The 17,347-nt window shown below is 40.9% G+C and overlaps 1 protein-coding gene across 3 annotated transcripts in view; it reads right to left on the bottom strand.

The window, feature by feature from the left end:
• The window catches only part of PDSS2 (decaprenyl diphosphate synthase subunit 2), a 271,390-nt gene that overhangs the window by 77,849 nt on the left and 176,194 nt on the right, over positions 1–17,347 (bottom strand). For all 3 annotated transcript variants that reach the window (XM_064360804.1, XM_064360805.1, XM_012438431.3), the window contains one exon: positions 12,943–13,017. In XM_064360804.1, the coding sequence (XP_064216874.1) occupies positions 12,943–13,017 (75 nt within the window). The remainder of the gene's footprint in view (positions 1–12,942; positions 13,018–17,347) is intronic.

Below are 17,347 nucleotides of genomic sequence, written 5' to 3'. Positions count from 1 at the left end.
AACTAGATAATAACAAAAACAGAGTAATAACTAAAACACAATGATAGGTTTCTTGCCTTGGTTAGGTTTAGCTGAAACTGTGTCCAAAGCACTTTCAGGTTTATATTACGTATTATTTTCATAACACCTGTCTGCCCCTCTGAAATTGAACTACTGCAGCCTGGAACTCCTGGCTCAAGTGATTCTCCCACTTCAGCCTCTCCAAAAGCTCTTCTATTCATCCACCATGCTCCACCTGGGTGGCCCTTCTTTCTATTCCTTGGACAGATTAAGGCAATTCCTCCCTCAGGCCTTTGCTGGAGTTTCTCCCTCTTCCTGGAATGTTTTTTTCCCCCAACATAGTTGGCTGCTTTTTGTCATTCAGGTCTCAACTTAAATGTTATTTCCTAAGACAGGCCTTCCATGAACATCCAATCTATAAAAAGTAACTCCTTCAATCCTTCACTATCATTTCTTCCTATTTGGTTCTTTCCTATACAGTTATTGCTTCCAGTTATTTCTCTTGTTCATCTATTCATGTGAGTTCTTATTTATAGTTGTTCTCTTCACTGAGATGTGAGCCCTATGGGGGCAAAGATGTCTTATTCACTGAGCACTTGTATCTCCAGTGCCTGCTGCACACCAGATGCTCAAAAGATACATTAAATGAATAAATAAACAAATCTGACTTCCCAGCTCATGCTGGATGACAATTTCCTGATCCCAACAAACTTCAATAGTTTCTTTCTTTCTTTTTGAGACAGGGTCTTGCTCTGTTGCCCAGGCTGAAGTGCAGTGGTGTGATCGCTACTCACTGCAGCGTCAACTCCCTGGGTTCAAGTGATCTTCCTTGCTTCAGCCTCCCAAGGAGCCACAGGCATGCACCACCATATCTGGCTAATTTTTATTTTTTTTTGTACAGACAGAGTCTTAACATGTTGCCCAGACTGGTCTCAAACTCCTGGGCTCAAGCAATCTTCCTGCCTTGGCCTCCTGAAGTGCTGGGATTACAGGCATAAACCACTGTGCTTGGCCCAATAGTTTCTACTGATTTCATTTCTACTGTATCTTCTAGGACTCAGCTTTAAAATTTATCTTCCAAGAAGCTCCAGCTGAAACATTGTCAATTCCCTTTTATTTTTGAGACGGAGTTTCACTTTTGTTGCCCAGGCTGGAGTGCAATGGTACAATCTCGGCTCACCACAACCTCCGCTTCCTGGGTTCAAGCAATTCTCCTGCCTCAGTCTTACAGGTAGCTAGGATTACAGGCATGCGCCACTAATTTTGTATTTTTAGTAGAGATGGATTTTCTCCATGTTGGTCAGCCTGATCTCAAACTCCCGACCTAAGGTGATCCACCCGCCTTGGCCTCCCAAAGTGCTGGGATTACAGGCATGAGCCACTGCACCTGGCCACATTGTGAATTCTTAATGCTGCACTTTCTCCTACATATATCATCTGTTTCATACATTTTTACATGTGGGCTTATGGGATATTGCTCTCCTACGGCTTCATATGCATGTACTTCCTCTGACCTGTAAGCATCATCAAATCCTTGAGGGCAGGTCTGTGTTCTTTATTGCTTTGTTTTGAATGTTCCAGGAGTACTCAATATGCTCTTCTTCACACAGCAGAAATTCAACACGAGATAACTAATATACACTTCACCAAAACTGCCTAATATAGCTCTGTGGGTACTACAGGATTCATGATAACAAACAATGTAACTAGAATCCAGTGAGAGGCCAGGAGTGGTGGCTCACACCTGTAATCTCAGTGCTTTGGGAGGCTGAGGCAGGAGATCACTTGAGGCCAGGAGTTCCAGACCAGCCTAGGTAACAAAGGGAGACACTGCCTCTACAAAAAATTTTAAAAATTAGTCAGGCATGGTGGTGCACAACTGTAGTCCTAGCTTTTTGGGAGACTGAGATTGGAGGATTGCTTAAGCCCAGGAGTTTGAGGCTGCAGTGAGCTATGATTACATTACTGCACTCTAGCCTGGGTGACAGAGTGAGACCCTGTCTATAAATTAATAAATATAAACGTAAAAAAAAAAAAGACTCCAATGAGAAACAATTAATCTAGCATTTCCAGAGCCTAGCGTGGTGGCACATGCCTGTAGTCCCAGTTACTTGGGAGGTTGAGGCAAGAGGACTGCTTGAGGCTAGGAGTCCAAGACCAGCCTGGGCAATACAGGGAGACCCTGTCTCTAAAAAACATAAAAATAAAATTAAGTTATCTGTAGCATTAGTAATTAAATAATGAAAAACTCAGAACATAATATATTTTTTCTTTTGGTGTTAGTTGGGAAGAAATAGTGTCAAAGTGCAATTACAGCAAAGCCTGATAGATAATCACTCCAACTTCCTTTCCATATTCTCCATTCTCCATTTTCATCTTAATAAACAGGTTTGTTTTTTTTTTTTTTGGTTTACCTAAACACTTTTGCCTATCAGTCTACAAAGATGAATTCCCAAATCACCTTTCTGGAGCTCTTTACTCTTTCATCTGGAGAGTTTGCCAGCACCTCAACATTAATTCGACCTCAACTAAACTTATCTGCTTTTCACTAAAACCAATCCTTTTTGGCTCGCAACTATATCATCATGTTTTCTGGTCAATTGGATGCAAAACATTGGTGTCATTTTTGATTTCTTATGACCATGGCCAATGTACCCAATAGACACACTAAACAAGCACTTATGGTACCAGCAATGCAATAGCATCATAAAATTCATAGGAGGGAAATCATACTATTTCCTCTGCCTGGAATGCCATACATCTCCATCTATAGACATCTTCTCAATCTTTAATGTCTATCTCAAATATAACATTCTTTTTGACGCCTTTTCTGATTTTCCCAACTAGATGTGACTTCTCGTTCACATTATCCTCCTGTTATTTTTCTTAATGAGGGAAACTCATTTGGGTCATCTTTTTACAATATTTTAGATGACAGCACAGGGCTTTGTGGGTAGAAGACAATCCTTAACTTCCTAGTGGACTAAATTTTTTTTTTTTTGAGATAGGGTCTCATTCTGTTACCCAGGCTGGAGTGTAGTGGCACATACATGGCTCACTGCAGCCTCAAGCAATCTTTCTGCCTCAGCCTCCCGAGTAGCTGGGACTACTGGCATAGCACTATGTCTGAATAATGTTTTAATTTTTGTAGAGATGAGTTCTTGCCATGTTGCTCAAGCTGGTCTCAAACTCCTCGGCTCAAGTGACTGCCCAACCTTGGCCTCCCAAATTGCTAGGATTACAGACATCAGACACCACTCCTGGCCTCTTGCTTTTATTTATTATTTATTTATTTTTGAGACAGAGTTCCACTTTTGTTGCCCAGGCTGTAGAGCAACGGCATGATCTTGGGTCACTGTAACCTCTGTCTCCCAGGTACAAGTGATTCTCCTGCCTCAGTCTCTCAAGTAGCTGGGATTACAGGCACCTGCCACCATGCCCAGATACTTTTGTATTTTTAGTAGAGATGGAGTTTTACCATGTTTGTTGGCCAGGCTGGTTTCAAACTCCTGACCTCAGGTGGGATCCTCTTGCCTCAGCCTCCCAAAGTGGGGATTACAGGCATAAGCCACTGTGCCTGGCCCTGGCCTCTTATTTTTATACTTTACTTGAAAGCTGCCTGAGAGCAAAAGGAATATAAGCATAAAGAAAAATAAATAGGCCAGGCGTGGTGGCTTACAACTGTATCCCAGCACTTTGGGAGGCTGAGGTGGGCAGATCACCTGAGGTCAGGAGTTTGAGACCAGCCTGGCCAACATACACTGAAACCTCATCTCTAATAAAAAATACGAAAATTAGCCGGGCATAGTGGCACATGCCTGTAGTCCCAGCTACTTGGGAAGCTGAGGCAGATGAATCGCTTGAAAGCTAGGAGGCGGAGGTTGCAGTGAGCTGAGATCGTGCCACTGCACTCCAGCCTGGGGAGCAAGACTCCAGCTCTCAAAAAAAAAAAAAAAAAAAAAAAAAAAGAAAAGAAAAGAAATGGACAGAAGTTATCTTGCCCTACAAAAACATAATGATATTCATCATTATAATCCACTGGCTGATACTGAAAGTATTAATATGATCTGGGCTTAAAAAATATATCTGGATCTTTGCAACTTAAGTGACTTGTTAAAATCAGTTATTTCCCAAGAGAACTGGATTCTCTTTTAAAACCCTCTCACTTTCTTCAGACTGAGGCCAAGCCAATAAGAACTGAACCTCTGGAGACAGGAAAGAAGTGTCCTGTTCCCCATCTCAACATCAACATGAGTCAGAGACACTGCCTTTGTAGAGGACTTTGATTAAATTCCTCAGGAAGGATCAGGAGTGGGTGGAAAATAAACAATAAACAATCAGAAAAATGAGTGTGTTCTGGGTCCCCAAGACCACCCCCAGGTTTGATGGTTTGTTAGGATGACTCATGTTACTTAGCATATAGTCAAATTCACAGTAACAACCCTTTTACAGTGAAAGGATGAAAAGCAAAACCACTAAAAAGAAAAAGCCCCAGTTGGGTGAGGTGGCTCACGACTGTAATCTCAGCACTTTGGGAGGCCGAGGCAGGTGAATCACAAGGCTCAGGAGTTCAAGACCAGCCTGGCCACGATGGTGAAACCTAGTCTCTACTAAAATACAAAAATTAGCTGGGTGTGGTGGCAGACGCCTGTAATCCCAGCTACTTGGGAGGCTGAGGCAGAGAACTGCTTGAACCCGGGAGGCAGAGGTTGCAGTGAGCCGAGATCATGCCACTGCACTACAGCCTGAGTGACAGAGTGAAACTCCATTTCAAAAAAAAAAAAAAGAAAGAAAGAAAAAGAAAAAGCCCCATAGGATGATGAAGTCAGCAAGAAACCAGGTGTAAACATCCAAGAATCCCTTCTCAGTGGAGTCATGCAAAGTGTGCTTAATTCTTCCAAGAATGAGTTGTGATAACATATACGAAATATTGTCTACCATGGAGATTTATTGGAGACTGACTTAGTGGTCAGGGTTTTTATTGGGGCTGGTCATGTAGGCATTTTCTGCCTAGCATGTAGCAAAATTCCAGACTCCTAGAAGGAAAGCAGGTATTCAGTATAAACTATATTGTTTGTAGAAACAGTTTAGGCACTGTGAGCCATTCTTATCATTTGGAGAATGGTAGGAACACTCCTAAAATCCAGTATCTTCGATGCGAACCAATGATCAACCTTATAAGCAGGTTTTTCAGTAATCCTTTTCTGCACAGAGATATACCAAAAATATTCTTACTTCTTGATTCAAGAATCTCACTTTCAGGATTTTTTTGAGATGGAGTCTCACCCTGTCACCCAGGCTGGAGTGCAATGGCACGATCTCAGCTCACTGTAACCTCTGCCTCCCGGGTTCAAACGATTCTTCTGCCTCAGTCTCTTGAGTAGCTGAGATTACAGGCGCCTGCCACCATGCCCAGCTAATTTTTGTATATTTAGTAAAGATGGGGTTTCACCATGTTTGCCAGGCTGGTCTTGAACTCCTGACCTTGTGATCTGCCTGCCTCGGCCTCCCAAAGTGCTGAGATTACAGAGGTGAGCCATCACACCTGGCCTGTGTTTTTTTTGTTTTGTTTTGTTTTTAGCAAATAGTATGAAGTTGAACAAAGTTATATACACTAAGATGTTATCACAATATTGTTTAATTTAGTAAGGAAAATTGGAATCAGACCGGGCATGGTGGCACATGCCTGTAATCCCAGCACTTGGGAGGCTGAAGTGGGAGGCTCACTTGAGGTTAGGAATTAGAGTTTGAGACCAGCCTGGCCAACATGGTGAAACCCCGTCTCTACTAAAAATAAAAACACAGCTGGGCATGGTGGTGCATACCTGTAATCCCAGCTACTCACAAGGCTGTGGCAGGAGAATCTCTTGAACCCAAGAGGCAGAGGTTGCAGTGAACCAAGATTGTGCCACTGCACTCCAGCCTGGGTGACAGAGACTCCGTGTCAAAAAAGCAAAAAACAAAAAATTGGAAACAAAGTAAACACCCCCAAATTGTGAAATGGTTCAGTAAATTACAGTGTAACAATGTGAAGAAATATTAAACAATCAACAAAATTATATATATTTTATATATATATGTGTGTGTGTGTGTGTGTGTATATATATATATATTTGAGATGGAGTCTTGCTTTTGTTGCCCAGGTTGGAGTGCAGTGGTGTGATCTGGGCTCACTGCAACCTCTGCCTCCCAGGTTCAAATGATTCTCCTGCCTCAGCCTTCTGAGTAGCTGGGACTACAGGTACGTGCCACCACACCCAGGGAATTTTTTGTATTTTTATAGTAGAGACAGACTTTAACCGTGTTACCCAGAATGGGTCTCGATCTCCTGACCTCGTGATCTGTCTGCCTTGGTCTCCCAAAGTGCTGGGATTACAGGCGTGAGCCACTGCGCCTGGCCTGCTAAAATTATATTTTTTAAGACTTTTAATGACAAAAATAATTTTTTTTTTTTGAGACGTAGTCTCACTCTGTTGCCAGGCTGGAGTGCAGTGGTGCAATCTCAGCTCACTGCAACCTCCAACTCCCTGGTTCAAGCGATTCTCCTGCCTTAGCCTCCTGAGTAGCTGGGCTTACAGGCATGCACCACCATGCCCAGCTAATTTCTTTTGCTATTTTTAGTAGAGACAGGGTTTCACCATGTCGGCCAGGATGGTCTTGATCTCCTAACCTCGTGATTTGCCTAAATTGCTGGGATTACAGGCATCAGCCACCGCGCTCGGCCGACAAAAATGATTACTGGGAAGTAAATCAATATGCAAAGTGTTATATGCAGTAATAACTTAAAATTGGAAGAAATACAGAATAAAATCTAGAAAGAAATATATGAAAATACAATCATGATTCATTTCTGCAGGATGGTTTTATAAAATAATTTTTATTTTCCTCTTGACCTTTTTTTGTTTTCAATTTTTATTTAATAAACATGTACTTTACCGTTTTTTTTTTTTTTTGAGACATCGAGTCTTGCTCTGTTGTCCAGGATGGGGTGCAGTGGTGCAATACGTCTCATTGCAACCTCTGCCTCCCAGGTTCAAGTGATTCTCCTGCCTCAGCCTCCCCAGTAACTAGGATTACAGGTGTGCGCCACCACACCAAGCTAATTTTTCTATTTTTAGCAGAGACGGGGTTTCACCATGTTGGCCAGGCTAGTCTTGAACTCCTGACCTCAAGTGTTCTGCCTGCCTTGGCCTCCTGAAGTGCTGAGATTATAGGCGTGAGCCACCATGCCCAGCCTACTTTTCTAATCAGAAAATAAGTTATAATGATAAGACAATGAGATTTTATATCTATAGGTCTTCGGATCCAAAGTCAGTTTTGTAAAAATGTAAAATATTTAGTGAGTACAGTAAGTAACATCAGTATTTATATATATAAAACAGCTTAACTGGGGAACTCTTGACCATTTAAAACGCTGTTTTCCAGCTGAGTGTGGTGGCTCACATCTGTAATCTCAGCACTCTGGGAGGCTGAGTAGGGAGGGTAGCTTGAGGCCAAGAGTTCAAGACGAGCTTGGGCAGTATGGCGAGAACATGTCTCTACAAAAGTTTTAAAAAATTAGCCAGGTGTGGTGGTAGGTTCCTGTAGTCCCAGCAACTCGGAAGGCAAGAATTGCTGGAGCCCAGGAGACCAAGGTTTCAGTGAGCTAGGATCACACCACAGTCCTCCAGTCTGGGTGACAGAGTAAGACTCTCTCTTAAAAAAAAAAAGAAAAAGAAAAAAGCAATTTTTCTATTTCAAATGCTTCTTTAAATATCTAACATTTAAAAGGCAGAGAGGGGAGATATTTTCTTATAAACACTAAAGAAAGCAGAATGTCTAATTTTTATAATAATGAAGAAATGGTTCACAAACTAACCAATACAAAAATGAAAATATATTTTAATGGATAGAACAAAAAATGAATTTCCTAACCTATTTTGTGGTTTATATAACTGTAATTCAACTTACTTATGGTATATTAAGTATTAGTAAGTAATAGCACTTTGAAAGGCTGAGGAGGATGGATTGCTTGAGGCCAGGAGTTCAAGACCAGCCTGGCCAACATTGCAAAACCTCATCTCTACTGAAAATATAAACATTAGTGAGGTGTGGTGGTGTGTGCCCATAGTCCCAACTACTTGGGAGGCTAAAGCAATGGAATCATTTGAACTGGGAGGCAGAGGTTACAGTAAGCGGAGATCGCACCACTGCACTCCAGCCTGGGCGACAAAGCGAGACTCTGTCAAAAAACAAACAAAAGTAATAGTAATATAAATCATGTAAGTTTCCACAGCTTTAAGGAGAATTAGGTAATTGCTCTACAAACTTCTTTTGGAGAAGGTGACTTCTAATGTATCCAGTCCCAATTTCCCTCCATTTGTTGTTATGCATCCATCTTAGTTACATATATGCTACTTAACAAAAAGCTATTTTCCTGCTATCCAGGACCTCCACCACTGCGTTAAGCTGCCATATAGAAAATAGACGGCTATTGTATCCTCTTATCCCTAGAGAGATGAAATAGTTTGCAGCTTCTTTGAAATCACAAAGCAATTCTTTTGTGTACTAAATTGGCCCAAGGCTACGGAGGTTGTGCAACAGAGATCCGCGGAGGTAGCCTCTCTTCCCACATGACCTCCACTCGTGGCTGCTTCCCAGCCCTGCCAGAACATGAAAATCCTGAAAGCACTCCATGTGGGGGCAGTGCTCTCTCTTGCATCTAAGGTACTTCTTGGGCTGCTGTGGTTAACCTAAATTGGACCTGAGGGACAAATGGAGGCGTCAAGAAGCACTCCCACTACTGCAGTTCAACTATGCATTTTTGTTTCTATTCTTTTTTAAAAAATTATTTTTTAAGAGACAGGGTCTTGCTGTGTCACCCAGGCTGGAGAATAGTGGTGCTACCACAGCTTACAGTAATCTCAAACTCCTGGGTTCCCGTGATCCTCCTGCCTCACCTCAGCATCCTGAGCAAGCAGGGGCCACCATACCCAGCTAATTGTTTTATTTTTTGTAAAGATGGTGTCTTCCTATGTTGCCCAGGCTAGTCTTGAACTCCTAGCCCCAAGGGATCCTTCTACCTCAGACTCCCAAAGTGCTGGGATTATAAGCTTGGGCCATCATGCCATCCTGTTTCCATTATTTAAAAAGAATGGCTCTTTAAATGGTTTGGCTATTTTCAGAAATTTAACTGCTTAATTAATTAATAAATTTTTGAGATGGAGTCTCGCTCTGTTGCCCAGGCTGGAGTGCAGTGGCACAATCTCTGCTCACTGCAACCTCTGTCTCCTGGGTTCAAGCAATTCTCCTACCTCAGCCTCCTGAGTAACTGGGATTACAGGTGCGCACCACCATGCCCAGCTAATTTTTGTATTTTTAGTAGAGACGGAGTTTCACCATTTTGGTCAGGCTGGTCTCAACTCCGGACCTGATGATCCTCCTGCCTTGGCCTCCCAAAGTGCTGAGATTACAGGTGTGTGCCACCGCGCTGGCCTTAAATGCTTAAAAAAGGGCTAAGAGGAAGTGGCAGGGAAAGAGGACAGATGAATTAAGCATTGCTATGGAGTGTCTTTAGTAAAATGTAGCTAATGAAGGTTAGCATTCCTCTGAATCACTGTATTTAAATAAATAAAGTCAGCAATTGGTGATTGCTAAGTGGCAGTTCAAGTACAATCAACAGCCCTTCAAAGACTTTGTTGCTTCCTCTTTTCTCTTTTTCAGGAAGAAACACATTGAAAATATTAGAAAAAGGATGAGACTTAGGATCAAGAAAAACCTAGGTTCATGGCTGGGCTTGGTGGCTCATACCTGTAATCCCAGCTCTTTGGGAGGCCAAGACGAGCGGATCACCTGAGGTCAGGAGTTCGAGACCAGCCTGGCCAACAAGGAGAAACACCATCTCAAAAAACAAACAAACAAAAAAAACCTGGGTTCATTATGAACTGTGAAACATATTAACAAACAATTTTCAGACACTATGCTTTCCTGACATTTGTTATGTTTGAATTTCAAGCTTTTCCTCTATAAATGGGAATACCAACAAATGTCACCCTTTTCATAGGTGATTGTGTACAAAGAAAGTATAAGCAAACTGTAAAGGGCTATCTAATCATTAATTGTTGTTGCTTTTAGGTCTGCCTGACATAAAAAGTACTTAATACATGGTCACAAAATTATTAATGAACTGAGCTAATTATAGTGGACGAATGGTAAGAGTAGATCAATTAAGAACCTTAAAACCAACAATAACACTTTCATGTATAAATTAACATATTTAATTGTAAAATATAAATATCTTATATGGAACTAAGTTGAACACCCAGGAAATATCCCAAGGGAAAACAATGTCTCAACAGCCAGAACTAGTCACTATAATTATCACATAGTGAGATCTCAGGTATGGCAGGCAGTACCAAATCAGGTTTCACTAAAGTACAGATGATATGGGAGGGGGGATGGGGAAGTGCTAGGTAGAGAAAGGCGGGTCCCTGGCTAGGGCTCCACTCCCATACACCTAGGGGAGGACAGGTGCTCCTGCTTTTATGCCCAAATGTTACATTTTCCAAAACCACTCTGGCCTGCCACGTCCCCATCCTGGGCTTATAAAAACCCTAGACCCTAGTGGACAGACACACAAGCGGCTGAATGTGGAGAGGAGAGGATTTGTGAAAGAAGATAGAAGCTGCTGGATGGCGAGAGGAACACATTGGCAGAAGAAGACAAGTGGCTGGACGCAAGAGGACATGGAGTGGAGCACGCTGGCCCAAGAGCATACCCACAGACGTCGGCAGGACAGCAGACCATCCACTGGCAGAAAGACGCGGAGTTTGGCTGGGGCAGTAGGAGAGCCCAGGCTGCTGAGTGGCCCGACTCCAGGGGAAAACCATCTCCCTTCTGGCTCCCCCATCTGCTGAGAGCTACTTCTACTCAATAAAACCTTGAACTCATTCTCCAAGCCCACATGTGATCCAATTCTTTTTTTTTTTTTTTTGAGAGGGAGTTTCACTCTTGTTGCCCAGGCTGCAGTGAGGTGGTGCTATCCCAGCTCACTGCAACCTCCACGTCCTGGGTTCAAGCAATTCTCCTGCCTCAGCCTCCCGAGTAGCTGGGAGTACAGGCATGCGCCGACGCGACTGGCTAATTTTTGTATTTTTAGTAGAGACTGGGTTTTATCAAGTTGGTCAGGGTGGTCTCAAACTCCTGACCACGTGATCTGTCGCCTTGGCCTCCCAAAGTGCTGGGATTATAGGTGTGAGCTACAGCGCCCGGCCGTGTGATCCAATTCTTCTGGTACACCAAGGGAACCCCCAGGATACAGCAATCTCTCTGTCCTTGTGATAAGGAAGTGGGTTATGGACTAACACAAGCCGCCTATCTCATGGCTAAATTAAAAGGGGTTTTAACCCACTGGGGTTTCAGGAGCTGTAAACATTCACCCCTAGACACTGCCATGGAGTCGGAGCCCCACAACCTGCCTATCTGTATGTTCCCCTAGAGGTTTGAGCAGTGGGGCACTAAAGAAGTGAGCCGCATGCCCTGCGACAGGGACAGAGGAACTTTACCAGAGACAGTAGAGTAAGAGGTTCAGAGTCTGGGCTCTTGAGTTCAAATCTAACAAGTTGTATGACACTGGGAAAATTATTTAACCTTTTCTCAACCTTAGTGTTCATATCTGTAAAATTGGGTTAGCAGTACTACGTATCTCTCAGGATTTCTGTGAAGATTAACTGAAGAAACACAGGCAAATCACTACAGGGTTATCTGCTTAGCTCTTGTCATCTTCATCATACTATCTATACAAGGTGACTTTCTACAAGTGTAACTAGACCAGTAGTCACCCATTTTAGAATCAGATATTAACCTTCATTCATAGTCGTGAACTTGCATGTCTTTGAAACGTCCACTGTGGTTATCCATCCTGTGAGGTATCTGCATACCAATATGCTGTTTACATGAGGTTAGATGTGCCTACTAGGAGCTATGGTTACTTGAACCAAATGTTAGCAGATGTCCAAAGTACAGTTCTTCATATACTATAACCGGTCTCTGAACCACCCAGAGTCCCTGGGTTATACTTTTAAATTTCAAATTTCTTATCCAAGTTGCTCATGCCCTATGTTTCACTTCTAGTAAAATTTATCTTTCTTTTTTCAAATGAAAATGTCAAAAAGCTTAAGATGTGCATACGTGCATACCTTTTCTAATTTGCAGTGAGCGAAATCTTGCTAATACAGAAGCTAAAGAAGTTAGAATAATGAAACGCTAAGATAGGAGCTTATAATAGTATCTACCATGTTAAATGATGGTAGTGGTCAATGAAGCAATTACTTCACATCTAATATCCTACTGAAATGAAATAACTGCATTTTAAGGAAATAAAACCTAACCTTTCTTAAGATGTCCTGCTAAATGAGTCAAAAAAAATCTTAATTCTAGACCTTAAAATTAATCAAAATAATCCAACTGTACAATCATCCCACTTCTTATCATAAAGAATCTAATAATGCAGTAAATTCTGGATCTTATATATAAAAGATATCCCCACCCCCTGTCCCCAACAGACATGTTCTTGGGATCAAGGTCCACTTCTCTGTGACATGGAAGGACCCTTCCTCTGGGGAAAGGCTGGGCCCAGCTGCTTCAGCACGAGCTGCTCCTCCAGCCTGCCTGCCTATGACACTGCTACCTGCCAGCCAGAAGCATCCCAGTGTCTACTGGGCTGCTGCAGATTGAACAGACTGTGAATCCAGCCAGAGGATAAGAGGTTGTTTTAATTGGCTAAATCTGCTATGTACTAAGCGTATGGCCATGAATTTGTAGCCAAAACACTAATCTAAAAAAAAAAAAAAAAAAAAAAAAGCCACGTACAATTTAAACACAAAACAAGAATGACATTTTTGTTATTCTAGTTTTACCACGAGGGTTTATAATATAACATTTTATGACTCTGAAATCCGTTACCTTTGCTGAAGTAGAATTTTCATGATATACTCCTTGTACCAAGTCCATAAGAGCACTTGCTAAAAGTTCCACAACCTAAAAAGCGAGAAGAAAAAAAAATTTTTTAAAAATATATTTCCACTGTTACCTCAGAATGCTTCAGAAGGCTCAGTGGCAAGGCAGAATCTGTGCTTGACAGAAAAAAATGAGGCTATATGAAAAGATCTCAGCAAATGGAATTGCCCACCTGGATATTAAAGCTGTGATCCACATTTTTTCAGTCATAATTCAAGCCAAAAAAAATCTTATAAGCATAGCATTTAACTAATATACATGAAAATCAAGTAATAGCCATTTTGAACATAAGCTTACATTTCAGATAACTAATGAAATCTTAACTCAATTTATTTTCTGCATGTTTATTTCTGTCAGGTGGATACTTTTTCAGTATTCCCATTCTGGGAGCAATTACAATGCTTATTTTCATACTTACTACAGAAAAAAAAGCAAAAGCAAAAGAATAGCTAACCTTTTAAATATGTTCATTCTGTTGCACTTAAAATGCACTGTGAATATATTTACTGTGGGGCCCCTCGGTCAAATGTACCATAAACACTGAACATTTTTACAGAACTGCAATACTGAAATCATATTCATCAAACCCGTATTATTTTTCAAGGCTCAGGCTTTTTTTTTTTTTTAAATCAAGTGAAATCAAAAGCTTTGAACTTGTTCCAGGATGTAAAACAAGCAGAAAACAGTAAATGGTCTCTTTGGAACTACCGTACCATTTAGAGTAGTTTGCATAAAGCATCTTAATTTGAGAGGATAAAATAGTGGTATTTATGATAATGTTCAATGCAGCCATTTCAAGTAAGAATTCCTCAAGGCAACCCCATCCGCTTCTTACAAGTCTTAATATCTTGTATATTTAACTTCCTATGTTATGCAGTCCTATATCAGATTTCCACTCTTTGCTTCCGAAAATTCAGCTCCGTTCTGATTGAATTAAAGGATTTTGTTTCAGCTTTTATCATTCTTGTAATTGAAGACATTATTAAGCCAAAGAATACAGACCCAAACAACGAGATACTTCAATCTCAGGTACCCTGGGTTTAATAAACATTTTCTTACAGGCAAATTATATTAATTTGTAGAAAGACTTGCTTTAACATTTTAACACATGAGCATTTATCTCCAAATTTATATTTACACTTATACTACATAACATACACAGAACTGCTGATATGAAATTTTCGTGGATTAAAGGCATATTTTTTTCCTAGCTCTTTGCAGATGGGTTAATTTGTAAGACCTATACAAAGTCTGTTTTTTTTTTAAATCACATTGTCCTTTAGGTAACCAAATACTTAAGAAATATTGTAGCAATATGAGCTACAGAGGAACTGGAAGGACAATGATCCTACAGTGTTACCACATAAGTTGAGTTATTTAAGTGGAGAAGAGAGAAAAATGAATGGATTTTTTTTCCCCTGAAGGTATCAGATAAGCCCTATTCCCAAATCCAGGAGGACTGAGTATCGCCAATAGGTCTATGAAAGACTGTAACTAAACGCACAGCATCAGATTGGATTACAGTTTACACAAGCAACATCCCAAGATCCCCCTGATGGCTGGACACATAATACAGATCAATCACTCACTAAGAAATGTTATGGTTTTGAAACAGTTTGAGCTCTGAGACCAGCACTGGTAATGTGAAGAGAGATTTACAAAGAGAAAGTCCAACACTAAATGTCAAAATGATGGCATGAACTTTTAACAGTGGATCTGGCTCTGGATAACCAGAGTGTTCCTTTACTTCCCTGAAATTCCAGAACAGGCAGAAGTAACAAGAACATTTTGTTCTCTCTTTTTCTCATTGAGCAAACCTGTGCTTTTAAGTTCATAATTCATAAATGACCTGTACTTACAAACGGTTATACTTACTTGAACTGAACACACCTTCATAGCCAATGACAACCATTAAGGAAAAAGCTTTAGACTTCTTTGAGTCTAAAGTCGAGGAAGGGAAGAGACTATAAAAAGCAAGAAAAGCCTAGGGAAGTTGAAAGTGTTCCAGATAAGGGTGACTTACCCAGTGAACGTATCAATCTCTTTTCATTGCCTGAAATGTTTATTTTTAAAATTATACCAAAGAAAGATGTGTTTAAGTATCACCCTTCTTTAAAACTGCAAATATTTCTAGAAAGAACACAAGGCTACCAGTCACTCACAAGTTAATAAGCTCATTTAATAATCTGACCTTTTTTTTGCTTACTACCCTAGATATTCACCTGTTTAGATACTGCTATACTTATATTTAAGAAAACACTTGGTTAGGCCAGGCACAGTGGCTCATGCCTGTAATCCCAGCACTTTGGGAGGCCAAGGCAGGCAGATCACCTGAGGTTGGGAGTTCAAGACCAGCCTGACCAACATGGAGAAATCCCAACTCTACTAAAAATACAAAATTAGCCAGGTGTGGTGGTACATGCCTGTAATCCCAGCTACTTGGGAGGCTGAGGCAGGAGAATCGCTTGAGCCCAGGAGGTGGAGGTTGCAGTGAGCCGAGATCGTGCCATTGCATTCCAGCCCGGGCAACAAGAGTAAAACTGCGCCTCAAAAAAAAGAAAGAAAAAAAGAAACGAAAAGAAAACACTTGGTTAATAACATTTTCCCACCTCAGATTCTTGAGGAATGCATGTTCAGGCAACTCAAAGTGCTGGCAGATATAATGGCAGCCAAAGGAGAATCCAGAGGCCTGGTGCTCTAGATAAGTGCATTCTTGATAAAGATTCCAGGACTTTTGTTCCTCAGGCCCATGAGGCAAGCAAACACTTTCCATTGGTGGGTGGGGAGTTCAAAGAGCCTCCATGTGAGCTAACCTTGGAAGCTCAACAGATTAGAGAACTCTAAAAAACAAAACAAAACAAAACACAGCAGAATACTAGCAGCCAGAGAATCTAGATTCTATTCCAAGGTCTACTAATAATTTGATTGTGAGATTTGGGCAAATCAATTTTTCTGAGCTTTGATTTTCTTCAACTCAATGCAATGAATTGCAATAAAGGGAGTTGGAAAAGATGATTCCTTAAGGTCTCCTCCAGCCCCACAATTCTAAGCTTTTAGAAATGCAAGTCTTGGCCGCACGGTGGCTCAAGCCTGTAATCTCAGCACTTTGGGAGGCCAAGGCAGGTGGATCACGAGGTCAAGAGATCGAGACCATCCTGGTCAACATGGTGAAACCCTGTCTCTACTAAAAATACAAAAAATTAGCTGGGCATGGTGGCATGTGCCTGTAATCCCAGCTGCTCAGGAGGCTGAGGCAGGAGAATTGCCTGAACCCAGGAGGTGGAGGTTGCGGTGAGCCGAGATCGCGCCATTGCACTCCAGCCTGGGTAACAAGAGCGAAACTCCATCTCAAAAAAATTAAAAAAGAAAGAAAGAAAAAAAAAAAGAAATGCAAGTCTTAGTATTTATAATTAGGCATGTAAACTTGAAAAGTGCTTTCTGTAAATTTTGATGGAACATCTTTGCTTATCTATTCATTTTTGTCTGTTGTCTTCACATGAACTGTCCCTCTAACTGAATTTTACTGGCTAATTTCTTTGTGAAACTTTTTGTACCAAATTCCCCTTGGTTTCAATACCTAGAATTATAGTACAATTCCCATTTTTCAAAACCATTATGACTGGTAGACCACCCTATCAGCTGACAAAGAAGTCCTACTTGAGTCAATTAAGGCAATACTGCTGAGCTCTGATTCTTGAAGGGCTCTAATGCTTGGAAAAGATTTATATATACTGGATTCTGAATGGTATCAGGCTTAACTGCCAAGTTGCATCAAACAAATAATGGTACTAAGTTGGCCATATCGTGAGTATCTCTAAAGAGTAAATACATAGAGCATTTAGAAGAGAATCTGGAACATAAGTTTCAGTAAGTGTTAACTTATTCTTCTTTTATACTGCTGTATTATGCTATATTCAGTACAAGTCTTGGGTAGGTTAAAGGCATAGTATGGACATCAAGATTACAGTGTTTTTAAAATTGTGTGCCTAAATATTTTGGAAGAAAGTGGGTTTTAGTTCAACAACAAAACCCAACCCAGAGCACATGCAAAGACCTTTTTAACCAAAATCAGAGACCTCTGAAACACTGATTTGCTGCATCCTGAAATATTGTTTTAGATTATACAACAGTCAGCATCGATGTTAAATAATTTACTTTAGCCATCTGGAGAGCAATTAAACAGGAGATAACTTTCTGCATTTCTGGTGACTGCAAGAATAGCAGCATTGCTTACCTATACATACAAATTAAAAAAAATGCTCTTCTCTTCAGTTTGGGTCATATGTTGAAATGTGACTCTACAGCAATGCCATACAGTGTTCTTCAGTCTTCTGAGTAATGCCTTATATTG

This window comes from Aotus nancymaae, unplaced genomic scaffold (genome assembly GCF_030222135.1).
Source record: "Aotus nancymaae isolate 86718 unplaced genomic scaffold, 86718_ANA_hifiasm-v0.15.2.pri h1tg000040l, whole genome shotgun sequence".
In the NCBI taxonomy this organism is placed as follows: Eukaryota; Metazoa; Chordata; class Mammalia; order Primates; family Aotidae; genus Aotus; species Aotus nancymaae.
The sequence above is the reverse complement of the archived record's forward strand: the minus strand, read 5'-3'. Positions and strand labels throughout refer to the sequence as shown.